This window comes from Manis javanica, chromosome 3, assembly GCF_040802235.1.
Source record: "Manis javanica isolate MJ-LG chromosome 3, MJ_LKY, whole genome shotgun sequence".
NCBI classification, from domain to species: Eukaryota; Metazoa; Chordata; class Mammalia; order Pholidota; family Manidae; genus Manis; species Manis javanica.
In genome coordinates, this window is record NC_133158.1 from 171,709,572 (window position 1) to 171,730,520 (window position 20,949).

The 20,949-nt window shown below is 54.2% G+C and overlaps 1 protein-coding gene across 1 annotated transcript in view; it reads right to left on the reverse strand.

The window, feature by feature from the left end:
• Nucleotides 1–511: 511 nt before the first annotated feature.
• Nucleotides 512–20,949, reverse strand: part of LOC140848511 (transmembrane protein 108-like) — a 31,589-nt gene continuing 11,151 nt past the window's right edge. Inside the window, 5 exon segments of the mRNA XM_073232408.1 lie at nt 512–1,771; nt 6,581–6,735; nt 12,080–12,334; nt 12,337–12,655; nt 12,657–13,507. Coding sequence (XP_073088509.1) covers nt 1,766–1,771; nt 6,581–6,735; nt 12,080–12,334; nt 12,337–12,655; nt 12,657–13,507 — 1,586 coding nt within the window. The 3' untranslated portion in view covers nt 512–1,765.

The window sequence follows — 20,949 nt, forward strand, 5'->3', positions numbered from 1 at the left end:
GAAAAGTAAGTCGTACCTCTACACACATATATATATATATATGTATCTTTGATTACATATATTATATATAAATCTTACAAACAAATTTCTTTCTATACACACACACAAACACACACACACACATTGATACATTAAATGCAACATTTGACAGAAATATTATGATAGGCTTAAAAGGTCAGACAGCTGCACGCTGGAAAACGAGTATCAGGGCAACACTTGCTTCCTGGTGGGCTAAGAGTCTTTGAAGAGAAACAACCACTGAACTCATGTTAAAGAGGTTCATATAACATTGAGAACACACAGTTTTGAAGGCCATCTTTTTTTTTTAATGGAAATGTAGGAAGAAAGGAAAAAGTTATGATAAGGAGACCACAGCAACAACACGAACATGTGAATCAACATTCAAGTTCAATTCCCAATCTGACTATAAGAACATCTATATTCAAAATATACTATCAAACTATTTTCTTTTAGGGAAAGAAAGTCTCAAAGCAGTCATCTCTGTCCAGCCACTGTCTAGGGACAGAGCCTGGGGAAGCAGCCGTCTCTGGAGGTCTGACCTGCCGGCTGAGCTGGACACGGCGTGGGCTGTGGAGGCCGCCAGCAGACCCCTGGCGCGGGAGGTGGATGCCACGTCCATCTGCTGGACCACAGCAGGGTTGCAGTGCCGAGGGAGGACGTAGTGATGTTTGTTTTAGCAATCCTGCTGTTTTAAGATCCCAGGAGGTTTAGAAAGTGACAGCTCCGCACCTCGAGGCTTTGCACACAAACATGTTCCTCGTGGGCACCAGGAGATGGCGCTTTGAGGCAATGAAGCTGAGTCCCAATGAGCACTGGATCCTCGAAGAACAGCAGGCGTTCTAAACCTGCATGGCTGGATCCAGACCTCAACTCCCTCCAGAGAAAGGCACGAGTGTTTAATGCAGACATGGGTGCTGGAGAGGATGTGCGTAACGGGGAGCTTTTTTCGCCAGAGAAAGGCAGCCCTGTTGTGGGGACAGCGGGAGCCCCTTGCCATGTGGTGTCCCAGTAGGGGGACATGGCCTTAGGGCACCTGATGTCCTCCATGGGCTCCTGGGGGGCTGTGTGCGCCCCTCCTGCCCGCCGTCCATAAGTTGGGTGGAATTACATTTGGCAGCCAGGGGTGCCCTGGTGAGGCTGCAGTGCTCTCGGCCGCCCGGGAGATGAGATGCCCCCTTTTCCTGGTGTGAGTTGCCAGTCCCCAGGCGCCCGGTCCTCTTCACTGGTGTGCACACACAGGGAAAGGAAATGCGACTCAGGAGGACCCGGAGCTTTAAGAAGCACCCAAATGGCTGCGCCCTTGACGATTTTAACATCCATTTCACAGGGCAGTCTCTTCTCTCACCTGCCTGGGGCTGCTGGGAGCCCTGAGTGCTCAAGGACAGATGTAAGAAGAAGCAATCAATGCAACTGCTTTGCTTAGAAATACTTTTATTTTATAAAGCCACGTTCGTTCTGTGAAGTTTTTTTAAACCACACTTATAAAAAAGATGTTGACAATTCTTAGGGGAAGAAAAGCTGAAAATGTTTCTCATTAATTCAGGGTTACACAAAGAGTATATTTATAATATATATTTGTATATTTATAACTTAGAGACAAAGGTGGGGGACCATAGAGCGGGCGCTGCTGCAGTTAGATCTCTGATACCCGATCGTTTCCCACAAACAGTGTTTCCTGGCAGAAGGGGTTGACAAGGACCATCCCGGTGTCTCTGTAGTCGCCATTGGCTGGGGAGTGGGGCTCTCAGAGCTGGTTCCGGGGGAGAGAGGGGAGGTGGTGTGAGCTGGGGGGTTCACGAGGTGGCCATTCTTAAAGAAGCCACACACGGGAGCACTTATTGCTACCCAGGATTCCTGGGTGAATGTTCCGTCACCCTCCCCGCCAGTGCTGAGGAGCAGAGCCCTCTGGGATCTTCTTCAGATTTCACAGCAGCTTCTGAAGAAGACCTCCTGCTTCCTGAGTCATTCCCGCCTTAGGTTGCCAGAGATGGTATTGTCCCCCTTGCGAAAGCCCAGGAGGGCTCGCTGTCACACACAGCGTGTGGCTCACTGTACAAGCAGGCAGAACCTGGTCCGCTTGGGACCCAGACCCTCCTTCCTGCCTCTTTCTCACAGACCTCTGGGAAACCTGGCTGCTTGTCCTCCCCGAACACACCCTACCCTTGTGCACCTCTTCCCTCTCCGGCCACCCACCTGTCAGAGTTTTCAAGGGCTCATTTCTCCCCCTCCCAAATCCTCTCAGAGCTTGGTCAGCATTATTGCCCCATTTCTTATAGCACTAGATGTGCTGAAGTGAACAAATTAGACTCTCAAGTGATTGCACAATAGGTGGTAATTGGAAAACTGGTCCATCTACAGTGCCCCAGGCATGGAAAAGCTTAGAAATAGGCAAATCACTGACCAGGTCATCTGAACAGCTTTGGCCTCAGCTATCAAGGCCTGGAAGCATTTGTGAGCCATTAAGTGGCTGCACTCAGACTCAGGCCCAGGTATTAACTTGGGGGAAAAGAAAGTCAGCTTGTTCTACTTCGGGAACAACTTCAGTCCAGAACCTGCCGGCTGTTCCAGGGCAAAGAGTCAGCAGTAGGCCTGGCAACCCTGGCTTAAGCCAGACTTGTTCAGACGTGTTCACTTTAAGAAGCCACAGTGAATTTTCTGAAGTTTATTTCTAAGTAAAACATATAATATTTGAGAGTACATATTGCTATACAGATAATGAGAGAACGGAAGAAAGGCAGTTTGTTGGTAAAATGTATTTTTAGAAGACAAAAATTTCCTTCAGGGACGGAAATTGTTTGATGCCCACCCAAGGAGTGGACATGGGGCCAGTCCCCTGAGCCAGGAGAATCGAGGGGTGTCAGTGAGGGGACAGAAGCGCCCCTTCTCCCTGGGGCTCCGGGTTGGGCTGCGGAGGGCAGTTTTGGAGATCTGGCTGGTCAATGGGAATTCACACAAAGCAAGTGTTCACCAGAGGTGAGCCCCACGGGGACTTTTCACTGCGTAAAAAAGAGCAAGTTATTTGGGGAATAACTAAGGCAAGAAAGAAGAAGAAAAGGGGGAAGAGAGCAGGAAGAGGGGAAAGGGGAAAGTTCCTAAGCCCCTTCTGGGCACCGTTTTGCCCATACAGCCCGGATTTGTATTTTGCTGCTTTTAGCAACCCAAAGGGGAGCAGACCATAGGGGGAGCTCCACTGGGAGCCCACAGAATTGGCCACTGCCGGGCGGGTGGTGAGCACGGCCCAGGGACCTGCATCGGGCGGAATGTGCCCTGTGACCCTCTCTGGGTGGCATGCAGTGTGTGCCTGGGCCAGGGGGTGGGAGCAGATTACAACATTACTCTGAATAAAGCAGGGTGAGGGGAGCTGGCCTGTGGGAAGGGAAGCTGATAAACAGCACCCTGAGGCCAATTGCGCTCTGGGGTGCTGGTTGCACTGCAGCCCCCTGGTCCTGGGAGCACGGCTGCTTGGGGCTGCCCCTTCCTGCAGCCTCCAGCCTCTGTCCCGCGGTGGGCCTGGTGCTCTGGGCGGCAGCGATTCCTGGGATGCTCTACAAGCAGGGACCTTTCTATAGTGTGCTCACAAGCCCTGTCCCTTGCTTTTGTTTTATTTACCAGTTTGCAAAGAGAATATGAGAAATTTAGAATTTGGGGATTGGCCGCCCACACTCAAAGTGGGGCCAGTCCCTTTGCCAAGTTACCATGTTCTCACTCATGGTAACAGTTTTCAGGGAGTCAACGCCTTCATGAAGCTTGTCCCTCTGTTTGTCCTTCAGTTAAAATTTTTTATTGCTTAGCCATGCATGTTGGCTTTGGGTTGGGTGATGGGTAAATTGAGAACAAAACTTGTGGTTCCTTCATGTGATACATATTTATGAGTACCCGCCATGCGCTGGGCACTGTTCTAGGCACTGGGGTAGAGCAGAGAGCAGAACAAACATGGCTCCTGCCCTCAGGCAGCTTATGACCTAGCAGGAGACAGGACAACAGGGAGAGGACCGTGCAATGCCAGAGGCTGAGATGTGCTCTGAAGAAAAACAAAGCAGTGAAGGGGATAGAGACCCATAGGGGTGGGGGTGGGCTTTAATGTGTATGGAGCAGTCAGGGAAGGCCTCCTTGAAGAGGTGTCATTGGAATAGAGACCTGGAGGAAGTAAGGAATGGAGGCAGCCAGGAGAAGAGCATCCCAGATAAGAACAAGGGCAAAGCGCTAAGTGTAGATGAGCTCCCTATGTCGGAGGAAGAACAAAAGGCCAGTATGTCTGGAGTGCGTGAACCACGTGTGGCAGGAGGTTGGGGAGGTGGGCAGGGCCTGCCCTGGAAAGCACGGTAGAAGGAATCTGGATTTCGTTCGAAGTGTGAAGAGGAGCCCTTGGAAGGTCGGGGCCACAGCTGACATGAGATCCTGCTCGCAAAGGTCGTCTGGCTGTGCAGGCGACAGACTGCGGGCGGGAAGGCGGCTGTGGGGAGTCCCGTTTCAGAAGCTCCTGTAGCAGTCTGTGATGTGAGGGACGACAGCGGCTTGGACAGGGGAGGCCACAGTGCAGGGGGCAAGGGGTGCTTGTCTGCAGGCAGAGCACGTGGGATCTGCTGGCAGACGGGGTGTGGGGTGTGGGGTGTGAGCGGGGAGGAGGTACCGGCAGCGCCATCCGCATGAGAGATGCCAGGCGAGCTTGTGGTGTGGGCAGGGAGGGTGAGGCCAAGAGTTGGGCCTTGGGTTGAACGTAGGATGCCCCTCAGGCAGGCGCGGTAGTGGCTCGGTCTGAGCCTGGAGCCACGGGATGATGCCAAGGCCGGAGACAGAGGCTGGCAATCACCCTGCAGAGCCGGTATTTAGAGTCACGGAAGGAAGCAGCAGGAGACAGAAACAGTGGGGGGTCTGGCCTGGGCGCTCCAGGGATTAGAGGTCAGGCGAAGGACAGGGACCCCGCGATGGGGGCTGAGGGGTGGCTGTGGGAGGTGGGGGAGAAGAGATCAGGGAGGGGCCCCGGGAGTCGGCAAGGACCACTGAGGAGGAGACGAAGGGCACTGGCCCGTGGTCTGGCCCCCGGGCAGGATGAGTGCTCAGAATTTGCCCCTGGCCTTGGCAACATGGCAGCAATTGTGATTCTAGAGGCAGGGGCGGTAAACGAGGATCAGAGCAGCCGCTGCGTGACTACAGCTCTGATAGGTGCCTGGTGGAAACGCATAAGGAGCCGAGGCCATGAGACAGGAGGGTGACCCCGGCCTGGCAGGCCAGGGAAGGGCCCCCTTGGGGGGAGTGACGGCCAAATGGGGCCTGAATGCCGGGCAGGAGGCACCAAACTGAAGCCGGGCTAGGGAGGCACAGAGACATCCCAGGAGATGGGTGGCCAGCACTCAGCCTGCAGTGGGACATAACTGGGTGCCGCACAGGAAGGAAAGGGAATCCAGTGTGGCTGGAGCTCAGCAAACGGAAGCACACAAGCGCTGCTCGGTGAGGTAAGGCTGGGGAGCTGGCTGGTGCCAGGCCCACCTCGCAGGCCTGGAAAAGGCTTGAACTCTAACCTAAGAGCGATGGGGAGCTGCTGAAGGGTTTTGAGCATGGGAGTGCTGTGATCTCACCCGTGTGTATAAAAGCTCAGCCCGGCCGCTGTGGGGGGATCTGCAGGGGCTGAGGGGCTCTGCCTCCCAGGCTCACACATCTCAGCTCCTCTAAGCCACCCTCCCTTCCCTTCCAACTGTTCACTGACCACGCATAGACAGGCTTCACCAGGCCCTCAACACAACCTTTCTAAATCTAGGTCACACAAAGCTCACAATTTTCAACAACTTTCCATTAACCAAGACGAACACACAAACTCCATTCAACCCCATTCCAGGCCATCTGAATCTGTCTACCTTTCCTGCTGTACCCAGGCCTCTGCCCCACCTTTTATGTGAGAATGCAGAGGGCACGACTCTGCAGTCAGAGATACCTGGGTTCAAGGCCCAGCTCTCTCCCTGGCCTGCCAGGGGTTTTGAGCAAACACTTCCTGACCCAATATATTCTCTTCCCCCACGATGCGCCACGTCCAGCACACCCCCCAGCCTTTACGCAGGTGGTTCCTTCCTTGGCTGGAATGTGTGCTGACATCCGCTTAGGGCCCAGCACCCCCACTGTGAAGGCTGTCCTCGCTAGGTCCCCACAGCAATGTGTAACTCTGCCTTGTATCTCCCCTGGTTTGTTTTTGAATCAGGCTCCCCCAGTTTTTGAATGATGTTTAGAGTTTGTAGATCTTGGAATCTAGGCTCCTTGGGAGAAGCTCTCACTTTCACAGTCCCCAGAGAGCATGCCCCAAAACTGAACCTGCTCCCAGAAACCAAAGTCCCAAGAACAGCGCTTCCCAGACTCTCGCCTATGCGGAAAGCACTGGGAATTCTTGCTTACATGCAGCCCCTGACCCAGGAGGGCTGGGGTGGGCCGGCCTTCCTCAGGCCCTGCTGCTGGGCGTGGGCTGTGCACGGAGGGGCCCGGAGCCTCAGAAATGAGCAGATGCTCCTGGCTCTCTCTAGAACTGGCACTTCCCCCGCACTTCCAGGGGCGCCCCTTGCTTTGGGCCCTTTACCTCAGAGGTTTCAAGGGACTGGATGTCCCTGGGCAACTCCACAGCATGCTTGCTGAAGTAGTCCATGGTGATGGCCTTGTTCCAGTAGCTCAGGCTGTTCTCCGGGTTGGCCGTCTTCTTCTTCCTCCTCAGGCAGCACACTGTCAGCAAGACGGCTGTGGGGAGAGTCCAGTCAGGGGGCGGGAGGGCAAGCACGCGGCCAGCACTGCCAAGAGACACCTGCCAGTGTCCGGGGGGGGCTGTGATGGCCACACACTCGGCCACTCACCCCTTCATTAATCTGCTCGTTTGTCCGTTCAACAAGTATGTATATATATATGCAATGCCTTCTCTGTGCCAGGTGCTGGGGAGGTGGGGAGGGAGAAAAGACGGGGCTGCCCTGTTTTCATAGTGTGCATGAAGGGTGCAGGGGGGGCTCAGACTAAATGTAAGTAATAAAAAAAGTGAATAAACAAGGTTAATCCAGATAGCCATACCTTTATATTCCAAAGAAAATAAAACAGGCAAGTGAGAGAGACAAGGGAGGGGAGCTGGAGGGGAGGCTGCCTGGAGTCATCATGAGAGGCTTCCCCGAGGAGGTGGGCTTAGAGCTGAGAACAGACTGTGCGGAAGGAGCTGGCCGTGTGCAGAAGGGGGCAGGGCGCTCCAGGTCGACAGAACAGCGCGTGCACAGGCCCTCAGGTGGGGACAAGCTTGCTGTGTGTGAGCGAAGAGCAGCACGGCTGCAGTGGAGCATGGGGAGCACGGCCGGCCGGAGATGAGGCCGGAGCGATGCGCAGAGGAGGGATTGTCCTCTGAGCTGTACTGCAGTCCCAGACTTTTCCTTCCCAGTCATCCTTCCTGCCCCGCACCCTCCCCCGCGGTCAGGCCTGCACTGCAGCCTGAGGCTCCCCTGCAGACTCCCTTCCTTTACACTTCATGGGTGTTTGGCCATCAGTCAATCTCTTGCAGGCCTGATCCCATCTCGGGACCTGCCTCTCGAAGGCCCCACACTACCACAGGGGACACCAGTCCTATTTGCACAGGTCAGGAACCATTGAGCCTACGGCGAGGGGCTTGTCCATGCCCCACGACAGTGAGCGGGAGGGCTGGGCCGCTGTCCCGTGTGCCGGATTCCAGAACACACGCCATCTGCCACAGGCGTCCCCTCCAGAGGCTCACGCAGGTTGCAAGTCAGGGAAGTTAGGGAGCACGGGAGCCTCGGGTGGGACTGGGCCTGAAGGAGCTCACGGAGGTGCTGGCCGGGGGGCACGGCAAAGAGCTGTGAGGGATGCGAGTGTGGGTCCAGCTGGGTGCCATCCCTGGGCTCCCTGCCCTGAGGCTGCGCCCCCAGCTCCCCCTCCAGGTGTTCATAAGTCCCAAGGAGACAAGCCTTGTGCTCACACTTCCTCCTCGTCCCAGCTTCCCTCTACTCTTTTCACTGGAAAGAGTAATTCTGACCCAGGTTTTCTCATATGACTATGAAGTCATTTGGGCCTGTGAGTAAGACGCACATACATACATTCAGATTTGACTAACATTCACAAAACAACTAAAAGAGCCTAGAACTGTGTGGGCACAAGGGTGTGTTAGCTTTCTGAATGTTGGGCTGAATGGCAAGCACTGAACGTCTGGAGGGAAGACAGATAGTTCTGGGGTACGCGTGCGCCCTCACACACCCAGGGCCAGGGAGAGGTGCTGCTCTGCTTGGGGCAGGCTCAGTGTGGGCTGCTGATGAACAATACCTGCAGCTACCTTTGTTTCTGTTTCTCACCTTCCACAGGCCCCCGTCTTTTTCAGACAGGCTGGCTGAGGACTCCCAAGAATGGATGTGGCACGTGCAGGGCAGACCAGGGAGCCTCGTGGAGCCTGACCTCCTGACGAAAACCCAGGGCGCTGACAGTGGTGAGCGAGGACCAATTCAATGCCAGGTCCCAGCAGCAGGAGGCGGTGGGCTCCGTGTGTCCTGAGGGTGGCAGCAGAGACCAGCTCAGGAGCCACATGGCTCCCCTGCCCCAGCTGAACATGGCCTGGCTCCAATCAATTTTGGTTCTCAGCACATCTGAAACTGCTCTCTGGCAGGGCTCGGGAGACAAAGTGTTTCTAGTCCTGGCACACAGACATGCTTCGGGCTGCTCGGTAGGGCTTGGTGCCTGGAAGGGCAGGGGAACTGATGACACCCCTTCTTGGGCGGGCCTGAGCATTGCTGTGATCACCCCCTGCTTGCCCCAGAAGCAGGGGACTTACCACCTGCTCAGCACCTCTGGCCACCTGAAGTCTGGCCAGAGAAAAGCACAGCCAGGGCTGGGCTGAAAAGCCAGACATGAGGAAATGTATGCATGCACTTTGCTACCAACCTAGACCGCCCTAACATATCAGGCAAACTGGCAAAGGAGGAGACCCTTGCTTGAGAGCTGCAGAGTGAGCTGTAGGGTACGTGCAGGTGTCGGGAATGTTGGAAGCAAGGGCCCTTTAGGCCTGGAAGGGGTCTGCTCGCCTGATGAGGAGATGGGGTTGGGCTAGGAAGACAGCCTGGTGATTTGCTCATCTGTGCTTTGAAAGGGCACAGCGTCCTGAAGCTGGACGAGTATTCTTTTATCTTAAAGTCTTTCCCATGAGGGCCTTCCCAGGGTTAATGATGGTCCCACAGGAGTCAGGGCCATGACTAAGGTCAAGAAACTGCACATGGAAGTGGCAAGGGAGGAGACGGGAAGACTGGTGAGTGAAAGCTGAGGGGAGCCTCCCGCGTGGATGGTGGGAAGGCAAGACAGATGCCAAAGGAGGTGTGGCGTCTGCAGCTCCACGGGGCTACAAGATTCCACTTTGAACAAAGGTTCGTGTATTCCTTTACAAAGTAATGTGTCCTACCTTGCCGCCTGAAGGCTCCTCCCAGCATGCCCGAAGCATTCTCCAGGTGCAGTTCCAAGCTGTGTCCTTGCCTCTGTCTGGGCTCACACTATTAGGCATGGTTTACACAGCCCATGGGTATTCTGGCTTTGCAGTAGGATCTGATCTCATTTCAAACTCATACCTGGCAAAAAGGCTGGAGAAGTCTTTTCAGAATTGCAAAACCCAGGCGGATGTGGCCTGTGGGGGCAAAGGCTAGATGTCTGTGCTGCCCAGCTCAGGGAAAGGGGGCGTCCCTGGCAGGAAGAGGGCTCTGGAGCTGGAGAGGGAGCCACGTCACACACCTCAGTTCCCTGGTGCTTGGCATGGTGCCTGGCCACAAAGGGCACAAGCAAACTACTGTGTTGAGTCAGACAAAGAGCCACCAGACCCGGGCTGACGTGTGCGATCAGGACTCTGGTGTGACTACTTCACCTGGCGGCTTACTCCCCACCTGTAAGGTGCGTTCCTTGTGCACTGCGTTTGCTTGTTTGTATTTTTATTGTATTTTTCTGGCCAGTCTGATTTAAGGATGGAATGATTAAAAAAAAAATGGGAACTCACTTTGTAAACTAGAGCCTCTAGACACACGTCAAGACTGGAAAATTAGAAAGCTGTCTGTAATGCGGTTGCTTCTCAAATAGGACCGTTATTAATAATTTACTGACTAATACTGCTACATTTTCTTATCATTCTCCTGTTTTAGAAGTGGGCAGTTTTAAGAATACATGTGTATTTCTATAAGAGTCAATAAAGCCACTTACTGAAAGAATGAAATTATGCAACCTGCAAACACTTCCACTTTTCTTGCATTGGGTCCGAGAGCAGAGGCAGGCTGCCCACTTCTGACATGGGAAGTTTGCTTATCAACTAGAAGGAGAAAACTGGGAGAGGTGGCTCCTGGACAGAATCCAGAATCTAGACTTAGAAAGATCTTGCTGGAGTACGACGCCAAGCAGAAATTGTGTTCCTGTTAAAGCATACTCCTCCTACGCGATCTTGTTCAAATGACCCAGGGCTTGAGGAAAGCCCGGGAGACCTGGCTTAAAAGCCTTCTCCGTGGAAAGCTTCTGGAGCTCATTGCTTTTGACATCAGGGTGAGCCCGTGGTGGGACACGACAGCCAGTATAACCAACAGAGCTGACGCCAGCGTGGGCTGCACGCATGTGACCACAGCGTCCAGAACAAAGGAACCACCACCCGCTCGCCTCTGCCCTGGCCGGGCATGCGCAATGCTCTGCTCCCTTCTGGGGAAGCTGGGGTGACATGAAGGCCACCCAGAGGGGCAGGCGCAGTGTGGGGCAGGGCCAGTGAAGTGTGGCCCTTTGAAGAGACTTGAAGGAACAGTGGGTAGCTTGGAAAGAGAAGATCACCCTTGAGAGCTGTTCCACACGTTTCTGGGGTTGGTAGATGGACTGTCTCTGTGTGGTGCCAGAGGGCGTGACTTAGGACCATAGAGGACATGACAAGGAGGAAAATTTCAGGTCCCCAAGGGAACTGGGTGACAACGTCTTATGGGGGGCCAAGGGAGAATGGGCTGTCCAGTGGTGGAGGGGTGCAGGAGGGTCTCACCCCTGGCGGGGCTCCGGGGGGTGCCAGATGCTAACTCCATTTGGTGGGGTGGGCTGACACTAGGAAGGAGCCCCTTGAGGTTATCAGAGAAACTCTAAGGATCTAGGATCAAGTACGTGGGGAGAACGTAAAGGAAGCCCTAAGGTTCTGAGCGACCACAGCAGATTCTTTATGGAGATGTCAGGGAGGAGGCCTCCTGACTCCTCATTAAAGGAGTGACAGGCAGCAGCTGGGGGTGGTGGCCTAGGGACAGCTCTTCTCCACCAGCACCCGTGGAAGCCACACGGGACGGCGGGCCTGCACCGCCTGCAGCTCACACACCTATGGGCAGATAAAACCCGGTGGGAAGGGGGGGGTCGGGGCAGAACAGCTGAATCCACACGTGACTCTTAAGCTCAATTTAGCTACAAGAACGGCTTTTGCCAAGGCTGACAGAACTTCTGGCAAAACCTTTGTCTCCTCCTCGTTCTTTGGGAGAAGAGAGAGAGAAGGAGAGGAAAGACAGTGAGGAAGATGGGTGTGTAGGCGGAGAGGCATGTGAGGGGCTCTGTTACTGGGAGGCTAGAAATTTGGAAGCGCTGCCTTTCACCGGTGGTGTCTTGGTGCCATGTCACTGCAGGCTTTAGATGGCTGCCCTGGTGGGGGAGGGTGGCAGGAAGGTGTCATGATAGGAGTTCTGGGTCAGAAGACAGGGATGTGGGCGCTCATCCTGGCCTGGCCTCTTCCTGTCTCTGGGGTCCCGGGTGAGCCATGTCACCTCTACAGCTTGGTGTTCCCTTCTGCACAATACAGAGTTGTCCTACCTGTGGGGCCCCCTAGCTCCGGGAACTGTGTCTGTCTGGTCGGGGGCATCTGAGCCATGGACGGCACAGCCAAGGCCTAGGGGTAGGGCTAAGCCCTGCTTCTGAATTGCCACTTCGTTGCCTGGGATTCTGGGAAGATGTGCAGCCCGCTGGGTGAGAAATGCCCAACTCCAGGACAAAGGAATTCTGGGGAGGGACACGCTGATGTGGGAGAAGGAGAGAAAGAGGGAGGGAGGCATGGGGAGGGTGAGACACTTACAGCAGGAGGAGATGGGCACACTGATGGCCAGGACCACCCAGGCGATGTCCATCGTACTCAGGCAGATGGTGGCCCTGTGCTGCGGCTTGTCCCCTTCGGCCACATGGGAGATGTTCCCTGCTGTCCCAGGCTTCCAGGTGCCAGCAGGGACCAGGCGGTTGAGGAAGTTTCCTGTGGCTGTGGACACCACTGTGGAGAGGGGACTGGATACCCTGTTGGTCATGGTGGGGGTGGCCATAGCCTCCCCCTTGGCTGGTTAACAGTGCTTTCTGAGACCCCAGGGGGAAGGGCTGGGGTATGTGGGGTTGAGGAAGTTCCCTGAGGAAGCCCCTCGGAAGGGGCTGAAACACTGGCACCAAAGGCAGCCAGGGGGGCCCCCGTGGCGCCTGGAAAGACCCCAGAGCTGGCAGATGGAGGTCTGCTGGTGTCAAGAGTGACATTAAGCCAGGAGTCACTGTGGCTGGGGCCATCTTGCAGGTCACCGCGGGGGTGCTGAGAAGGCACTGGGGCAGGTTGTGGGTTGGCAGGGGCACCTGAGGCTGCTGTGGCATCCAGCTCCCCTTGTTGGCTGGCGAAGGGGGGTCCGTCCGTCCCCCTGGTCTGCTCCGCTAAGGCCTGGCGTGTCCTCCATGGGCACCAGGGTGGTGGAGGGAGGTGCCCACGAGGTCCTGCTGGGTGCCGTGGCTGCAGCCACTGTCTGGGGCTCTGGCGAGGAGGCGTAATCCCAGAGTGGATTCCTGGGGGTGAGGGTGGAGGGGTCGGGCTCCACGGACCCTGTGAAGTTGCCTTTGTAGATCTGAAAGATTTTCCCCACGGGCCGTTTCTGCCCCAGTTGTGTGGAGCTCTGATTTTGCCCCCGCTGGCCTTCCTTCCTCCCAGAGTGGCCACTGGGTACAGGCAGGACAGAGCGAGATGGTCCGCTGGCCCCCTTTCGGGAAGAGCCGGGGGGCCGAGGCGGCCTGCGTGTGGTAGCCCGGGTGGGCGTTGTGGTGGTGCGGCTCGTGGCTCCTGCGGGCTTTGTCACCAGGACAGGGGGCACAGCCTCCCCTGGGGGACGGCTCTCTGAGCGGGAGGATGTGGGTGCCAAGGAGGCAGGAAGTGGCCCTGTGGTCAGGGGGCCTTCAGAACGGGGGGCGGCTGCTGTCGCCAGGATAGCGGAGACGCTGTGTGTGGGAGGGCGTCCGTCTGGCTGGGGGGTTACTGCCGTGGGGGCCGCTGCCCGGGAGGCGGATCCATTGGGCTGGGAGCTCGGTGTCCCTGCCGAGGTGGGGGCGGCCGCCGCAGATGAGTGTCTGGAAGAGCCGAGAGGTGCTGTGGCCATGGTGCCCGGGGTGGTGCCTGAGGGGGGGACCTGAGGAGGTTTTCTGGGAGATGATTCCGGGGCGGCAAATACCAGAGCTTCGGTCAGTGCCAAGGTCAGGAGGAAGCCTGAGAGGGAGACAGAGAGGAGCGCTGAAATGCCTTAGGCGCGGCACAGAGCCGGGATGTCCCTTGCCTTGAAACTGCAAAGCTCCGGGGACTCAAAGGACACGACAGGGGCATCCCTGAGGCCCACACGGCCTCCTCGGCCCTCACCAGACTCAGGGTCTGGGGGTCCCACCTGGCGCTGCTGGGGAGAGACCCCTGCCCCGAGGCAGCCAGAGCCAGCTAAGCCGGCCAGGCCCACCCTCTCCCAAGGGTTCGGGAACCCTGGCAGTGCCTGCCCAAGGGCAGCTCCCCGGAACAGGCTGGGGCTGGGCCTGGGAGGAAAGCTCGCAGCCCCTGGGCACCTGCTGTCCCCCTGCAGCCAGGGGGTGCTCAAGGCCAGCTGGATCTCAGGGAAGCTGGCAGCTCTGTGTGCACCCCCCCTGAGCCAAATGAGACAGGCTTAGGTGGGCAGAGCTGACCAGCTCCCAGGCCCTTCTGCATCTTCCACTTACGAACTAGACACAGGTACAAACGGACAGCCTCTGTCCATTCAGGCCCACTCACCAAATGATTAAGGAGGGTCTACCCTCTCCCCAACCCTGGAGAACACAAACACTCCCAGGGCAGCCTCGGGCCTGGGTGAGCTGGCACAGACCCACAACAATATTAAAACAAGGCAGAGATGTCCCAGTGCTACTGGAGAGGGACAGGCAGCAGGGGACAGGGCTCCAGAGGGGGACCAGACCGGTGCCCAGAGGCACTTAGCGCAGAGCCTGGAAGAGAAGATGGGCTCCACAATGCCAGCTGGCTTCATGACGGTTGTCAGTGGGGACTGCTTTTCCCACGGTGCCCACAGGGCTGAACTTTGTGGAAAATCACTGGGGAGGCCCCAGCCTTTTGAGGAGGAGGAGCCCTTTTATGCATGAGAAGAAAAGCACGGATTTTGCATGATGGTCAGTTGTGTATGTTTTGGTTCACCAAGAAAATGCACAAGGACAAAAACCTATACATTTAAAAATACTTCCAAATATGTGTTAATCGCAACAGCATGTGCCTATCTCTAAAAATAATACCTCATATAAATGTGAGATGTAGGATCTTTTCAGATTATAGACTAGAAGCCTGGCCACCCCTGTTTAACACATGGGCTGGGAGGAGCTGGTTTCCACTGCAAAGGATGGCCTGACAGACCTCTCAGGCCTGACTCTGACCTCTGAACTCCTCCTTGTTCATATGAATCCTGTCTTGGTCACTCGCATGCCCTCCCTTCAGCCCTGCTAACTGCCCAGACAATAGTAGCGACCTGTCTCTACCTGCTAACTCTCTGGGCGCCTCCTTCCCTGACCAGATTCCAAAGCAGGGCCCCTGACAGTGATTCCGAAGTGTCTGGGGCAGTCAGTGAAGCTGCTCACAGGGAAGGCAGGGGCCCTGCTGAGCTTCTGGAAGCAGACTGTATCCTGGAATGCGTTTGAAACAAGGCTGCAGATCACCATGTCCAAAGTAAGTATGGGGTGGGGTCCTGGAGCGGCCCATCCCCCTCATGCGGCACTTGTAAACCAGAGGGTGGAGGCAGCCTGGGGGACAGTAGATGGAACAGAGACGGCAGAACCCATGATCCCTGGGACAAACTATTTGCCGTAAGCAACCTATTTTTCTAATCTTTCATTTGTGATCCAGATCATACATCAACAGGGTGCTCTGTTTATTCAAGTCAAACCTGTTTACTGAGCACCTGCTTGGCCCAGTCTTTCACGCTTGGTTTAAATCATTGCAACCATTTTGGTGGGGTAAGAAACTGAAGCTCAGAGAGATTAAATAACATGTTCAAAGGCCCACAGGAGCAGAAATATAAAACCTGAGCTGTATCCAAAATATGCTTTTCCTCATCAACCACCATCAGTAATGCAGAAGGAAGAAGAGGAGGGGACGCTGCATCCCCAGAGCAGACAATGTGCCGCTGTGCTCCACGGGTTCAGGCGTTATTCCAAGCCCTCTCCCGCAATTTACCACCACAGGGACAATCTCTTCCTAGGGCTGGTGGTCGTGACCTCTGATATTTTGAGGGACATCCTCTAACAAGCCTCTGTTTGGCTCACAAATGCATTGGTTCAGTACCGGTGCTGTTATAGGCTGAGTTGTGTTCCCCCCAAATCTGTATGTTGAAGCCCTAGCCCCCTGCCCCTCAGAATGTGACTGTATTTGAGACAGAGCCTTTAAAGAGGTGATTAAGTTAAAATGAGGCCAATAGGGTGGGCCCTAATCCAACAGGACTGCTGTCTTTATAAGAAGAGGAGATCAGGACACGCGGAGAGACCCCAGGGGCGCCTGTGCACAGAGGGAAGCTGCAGGACAGCCGGAAGTCGACCGTCTGCAAGCCAAGCAGAGAGGCCTCAGGAGAAACCAGTCTTGCCAGTACCTTCATCTTGGCCTTCCAGCCTCCAGAGCTGTGAGAGAATAACCTTCTGTTCTTTCCTCCCCAGTCTGTGGTACTTTGTTATGGCAGCCTGGGCTCAGACCAGGGTCTTAACATCAGAGATTCTCCCAGGGAATCGAGAGGCAGGAACTAAAGCCTGTGCAGGTAGTCTATTCTGGGAAGTAATCTGAGTGCACAGCCATGGGGTCTGAGATGAGTGGAACAGGGAAAATCAGTTAGAGGGCAGGTTATGAGCTGATCAGAGTGGGCAACTGAAACTCGCTGTGGACCTCTGAAGAGTAGAGCAGACCGCACCTCACCTTGTCGGTGTGAGAAGAGCATTTACTGACCAGCAGCCCCGCCCGCTATGCGTGTGCCCAGCTGGTGGCTGCTGTGACAGCTGGAGTTAAAATTCAGGGCCCAGAGGATTCCTGGGATGGAGCACCAGATGCGCCCGATACAATCAGAGATCAGAGACCAAGGCCACAGCATTGAGGGTGGCACACAGCCTTTAGAGAGACCGCGACTGGCCCCAGCAGCAGGCCAGGGGGTGGGAGAAGGGCTTGTTTCAGAAGAGCTTTTGTAGCTCCAAAGCAGAGGGCTCAGGCATCCTGGTCTTTAAAATACTTAGGGAAAGGAAGTCTCCTGACTTCCTGCTATTAGCAGCCAGGGGCTAACGTCCTCCCAGCTCGCTAACGTGTGACCGCAAGCCTTGCTGTAGGACGTAGAGTGTCTGCCTCTACCAGGGCTGCCTTTCTTTTCTCTGGAAAGCCTCCCCCAAAGTTATTTTTTCCTCTGGAAGGACTTTTAAAGCACCTCTCAGCCCTTTCTTCTTTGGACTTCTGAGTAAACCTTTGGTACAATGATTGGATCCTGCGGGCAAAGGGTTTTCACCTGGAGGAAGACATTTAGCCGCCACCGTGAGAGGGCTCTCCAGGTAAGTCACTCCAATGCCCTCATTTCACGTGAGGGGTAATGGAAGGGGTGACGTGACTTGGCTGAGAACACACAGCTAGTTGAGGACATAGCCAGGACTACACCATTATTTCAAAACAACTTTTCATTTGTATCATCAAAACTGCTACAGCATTGCACTGCCAACCCCTTCAACCTGTCACCTTCACTGTAGCAATCAGACAAGGGTTTACCTGTCCTCCTTGGCACAAAAGGTTAATTCAGTCCCTTGAATGCAAGGGACACACACTGTCACAATAACTGTGCAAGCAGGCCTTCAACCTGGGATCCCCTAACAGATGCAAATTTTCATTCAAGACCCTTTGTCCTGCTGGCCTGTTCACTCCCCTCCCCACAATCTGGGGCTACTGCTTCTTTGCATCTCATTTGCATAGATCTGCATAATGGCCTCTGGAGGCTCTAATTCCAAATATGTAAGAGAGACTAAAACTAAAATTAAGCTTGACATGCTTTAAATGTGGAACTTATTTTTAGTGTGTTGGAATAAGGACAAGTGTTGGGGTTGAAAACCCACAGATTGCTGGGTGTCCAGATGTCACAGGGAGGCCTCCTCCTCCCTAGATTCCAATGCCTGCATGAGCCCAGAACCCAAGGGAGGGAAAGACCCTCCTCCTGGTTATTTGGTTCTGTGGGTAAGTGGGGTTCCTATGGCCAGGATCCTCACTGAAGGTAGACAACCTGATGATGTAACTGGCCTTTTGCCAGGCTACCACTTCCACACCTTTAGGCAATAAGCTATTATTGCCCTGTATAGAGAGGTCGGCCCAGTGCTCTGGGCGGAGGCAGACACACTAGTGCTTGGCCTACCACCAGGGGAACAAGCCAGGTAATAAACCCTTTCACCTCCAAAGAAACGTTCTACCGTCATTTCTTTGGTCACACCGAATCCATAGCAATCTTGCAGGGGGCTGAAACACACTGGCAAGACAATTGGCAAAGTCGGTAGGATTCATTGTTGACCAAGGAAAAAGACAGGCTGCCCTTATGGGAGGGGTGCTTCAGCGGGTTGCCCCTGTGAATGGGGAGAGTGGATTGCCCCCCAATGGGTATGTGGTCTGAGGTGGCTTGCCTCATGGAGGGCTGGGCCCCACCCCAGGACTGGAGGCAAGTGGAGGTGATATGTGAGTAAGTAGGGGTGGCCCTTGGTAAAGTAAGTAGGTCTTTTGAGAGAGAGTGCCTGTGAGGCAGTGGGGACTGTGGGTTGGCTGCTTCTCACAGTATTAAAAAGTCTACAGAAGAGAAGGACATGTTCCTCAAAAAGACTCAAGAAATGGCAGCACGAGAATGCGAGCTGCAAACTTTTGTTGATTCCCTGAAGAAGGAAATGGCACTGATGTGAGAGGAGGCAGCACAAGAATGCTGGCAATGAGGTGCCATTGAAGAGGTAAAAGATTCGTTACAGAAGGAGACGGCAGCACTGCCAGGTGTTCTGAAGGAGAAAAAGGCTATCAAGGAAAAAGACCAACTCCTAAGGGAAGCACAGGTGGAGGTGGCACAAGAACACCAGCTACAAAGCATTGAGGTGAAGGTAAGAGAGCTGCTGAAGACTGAGGTAGCATTGCTGTGAGGCACAGTAGAAAAGGTAAAGGTTGTAGCAGAGGAGGCATTCGGGGGAGGGGATAGAAAGGTGCCATCAGCCCCAGAAATGGAGGAGCTGGGGAAGGATGAAGGGGTGGTGCCGGAGGCACAGACCCCTCTTGTATTGAAAGCACACCCAGTGGTTGTAAAGAAAATAAGGACTCAGCAGCGGAGAGCTCTCCACGTAGAGGAGCAGCCCCCTCCCCTGGTCGTGGAGCACTCTATGCTCCACCCCTATACTCAGGCTGAGCTGGTGAATTTGGGCTTCCGGTTTAGGCAGAAGCCCTCAGAGTCAATATCAGCTTGGCTCCTGCATCTGTGGGACTTAGGGGTGGATGGAATTGTTCTGTCAGGATCAGAGATGGGAAAGCTGCCTTCCCTGACAGTAAAGCCCGCCTTGAGGCAGTGATTACAAAATGCACATCAGACTGGGAGACACTCCCTCCTCAATTGGCTTATGGCTGCACTTTGTGCTGCGTGGCCCAATCAGGGTGATCTGCCATCCTCTCCTGTTAGATGGCAGATGTATGCTGAGCTCCAACAGGTGTTATGAGAGCTAGGCATAAGAAATGCCCTCTTTAGTCCAGAGAATTATGGTCCAGATGAAGAGATTTTCACTACTGGGATGAGAAATATTGTGCTTTAAATGGCTCCCACATCCCTCTTTGGGTCTCTACTGGCCATTCTTCCCCCTCAGTTAGGGCATCCCATAAGCGAGGTAACACATACAGTAGCAGATTTAGGAGAGGCTGAAGCAATGAGAACACAGAAAGAAATAAGGTCTTCTATTCACAAGAAGAATTTAACAGGCTCCATGAAGGTTACGAGGACCCAGATGTGGGGTGATTTAATATGGGCAGGGGCAGATGTAAGGAAATTAGATGGGAAGTCAAATAGGATCTTACTAGAGCTATGACAACAACTGAAACCAGAGCAGCTGTTCCAGCCATTAAGACCAAAGAGGCAGAGGTCAGAGACAGAGCCACGAGTCCGGCCTGTGTGTTTACAAGACTTCCTGCTGGACAGCGAGCCAACCACACCTGAGCCCACACAGGAAGATGACTGGGGAACATGGTTTGACTGACAGGAAAGTCGAGGTATCTGCCTTGAGAGACCATGGGGATACCGGAGGCCACATGTTGAAATAGCTATTCATTGGTTCTCGGTGAACAAACAATGTGTCCTGGCTCTGGTGAACACAGGGGCTGAACATTCACTGATTCATGGTAACCCTGAGTGGTTCCCCGGGACCCCCACTATCATAGGTGGATTTGGGGGTAAGGCTATCAGAGTGAAAAAAGCCCAAATCCCTTTGGAAATAGGTCATCTACCCCCAAAAGAGTATACTGTGTATATATCTCCAATCCCTGAGTATATTTTGGGGATTGATATCCTGCCGGGTCTATGGCTGCAGACCACTGCAGGTGAGTTCAGACTGAGAGTACCTGTGGTGAAGGCAGTTCTGAGGGGACATGCTAGGCACCCACCCATAGCTTTGCCTGTGCCTCGGTGGGTGACTAATACCAAACAATACAAACTACCTGGGGGGCATAAAGAGATTGAAGAAATTCTCCAGGAGCTGGAAATGGTGGGTGTTATAAAGCCCACTCATAGTCCTGTCAATTCCCCAGTGTGGGCAGTAAAAAAGCCAGATGGCTCCTGGCATATGACTGGATTACAGAGAACTGAATAAAGTCATACCCCCTATGCTGCTGTCCCCTCTATTGCAGGCTTGATGGATCCCCTCAGTCATGAACTAGGAACATACCATTGTGTGGTAGACCTTGCTAATGCCTTCTTTTCCATTGACATTGAGCAGGAAAGTTAGGAACAGTTTGCCTTTACATGGGGGGGACGGCAATAGGCTTTCACCATTCTTCCACAGGGATACCTCCACAGCCCCACCATCTGTCGTGGATTTGTAGCCCAGAACTTGGTTACATGGGGGAAACCACCAATGGTGTGGCTGTACCATTATATCGATGATGTCATGCTCACGTCCATTTCTCTTTCAGATCTAGAAGGTGCAGTATCTAGACTGCTGCAACATCTACAGGAGAAAGGATGGGCTGTGAACAGTACCAAGGTTCAGGGACGTGGTTTGGCAAATTCTTGGGGGTCATCTGGTTGGGTAAGACCAAAGTTATACCAGAAGCAGTTATAGATAAAGTCCAGGCCTTTCCTACCCCCACAACTGTAACATTACTGCAGGAGTTTCTGGGTCTTCTAGGCTACTGGAGAGTGTTTATACTGCACTTGGCATAAATTCTGAAGCACTTATACTGGTTGGTATGAAAGGGCATCAGGTGGAAGCAGGATGAGACATGTGCATCTGCCTTTACTCCAGCAAAATGGGCAGTCAAGGCCGTGCAGGCCTTGAGTGTGACAGACCCATCAAGGCCCTGTGAGCTGGATATTCATGTGACTGAAGACAGTTATGGCTGGGGACCCTGGCAGCGGCTTGAACAAACTTGCAAACCTACTGGATTCTGATCAC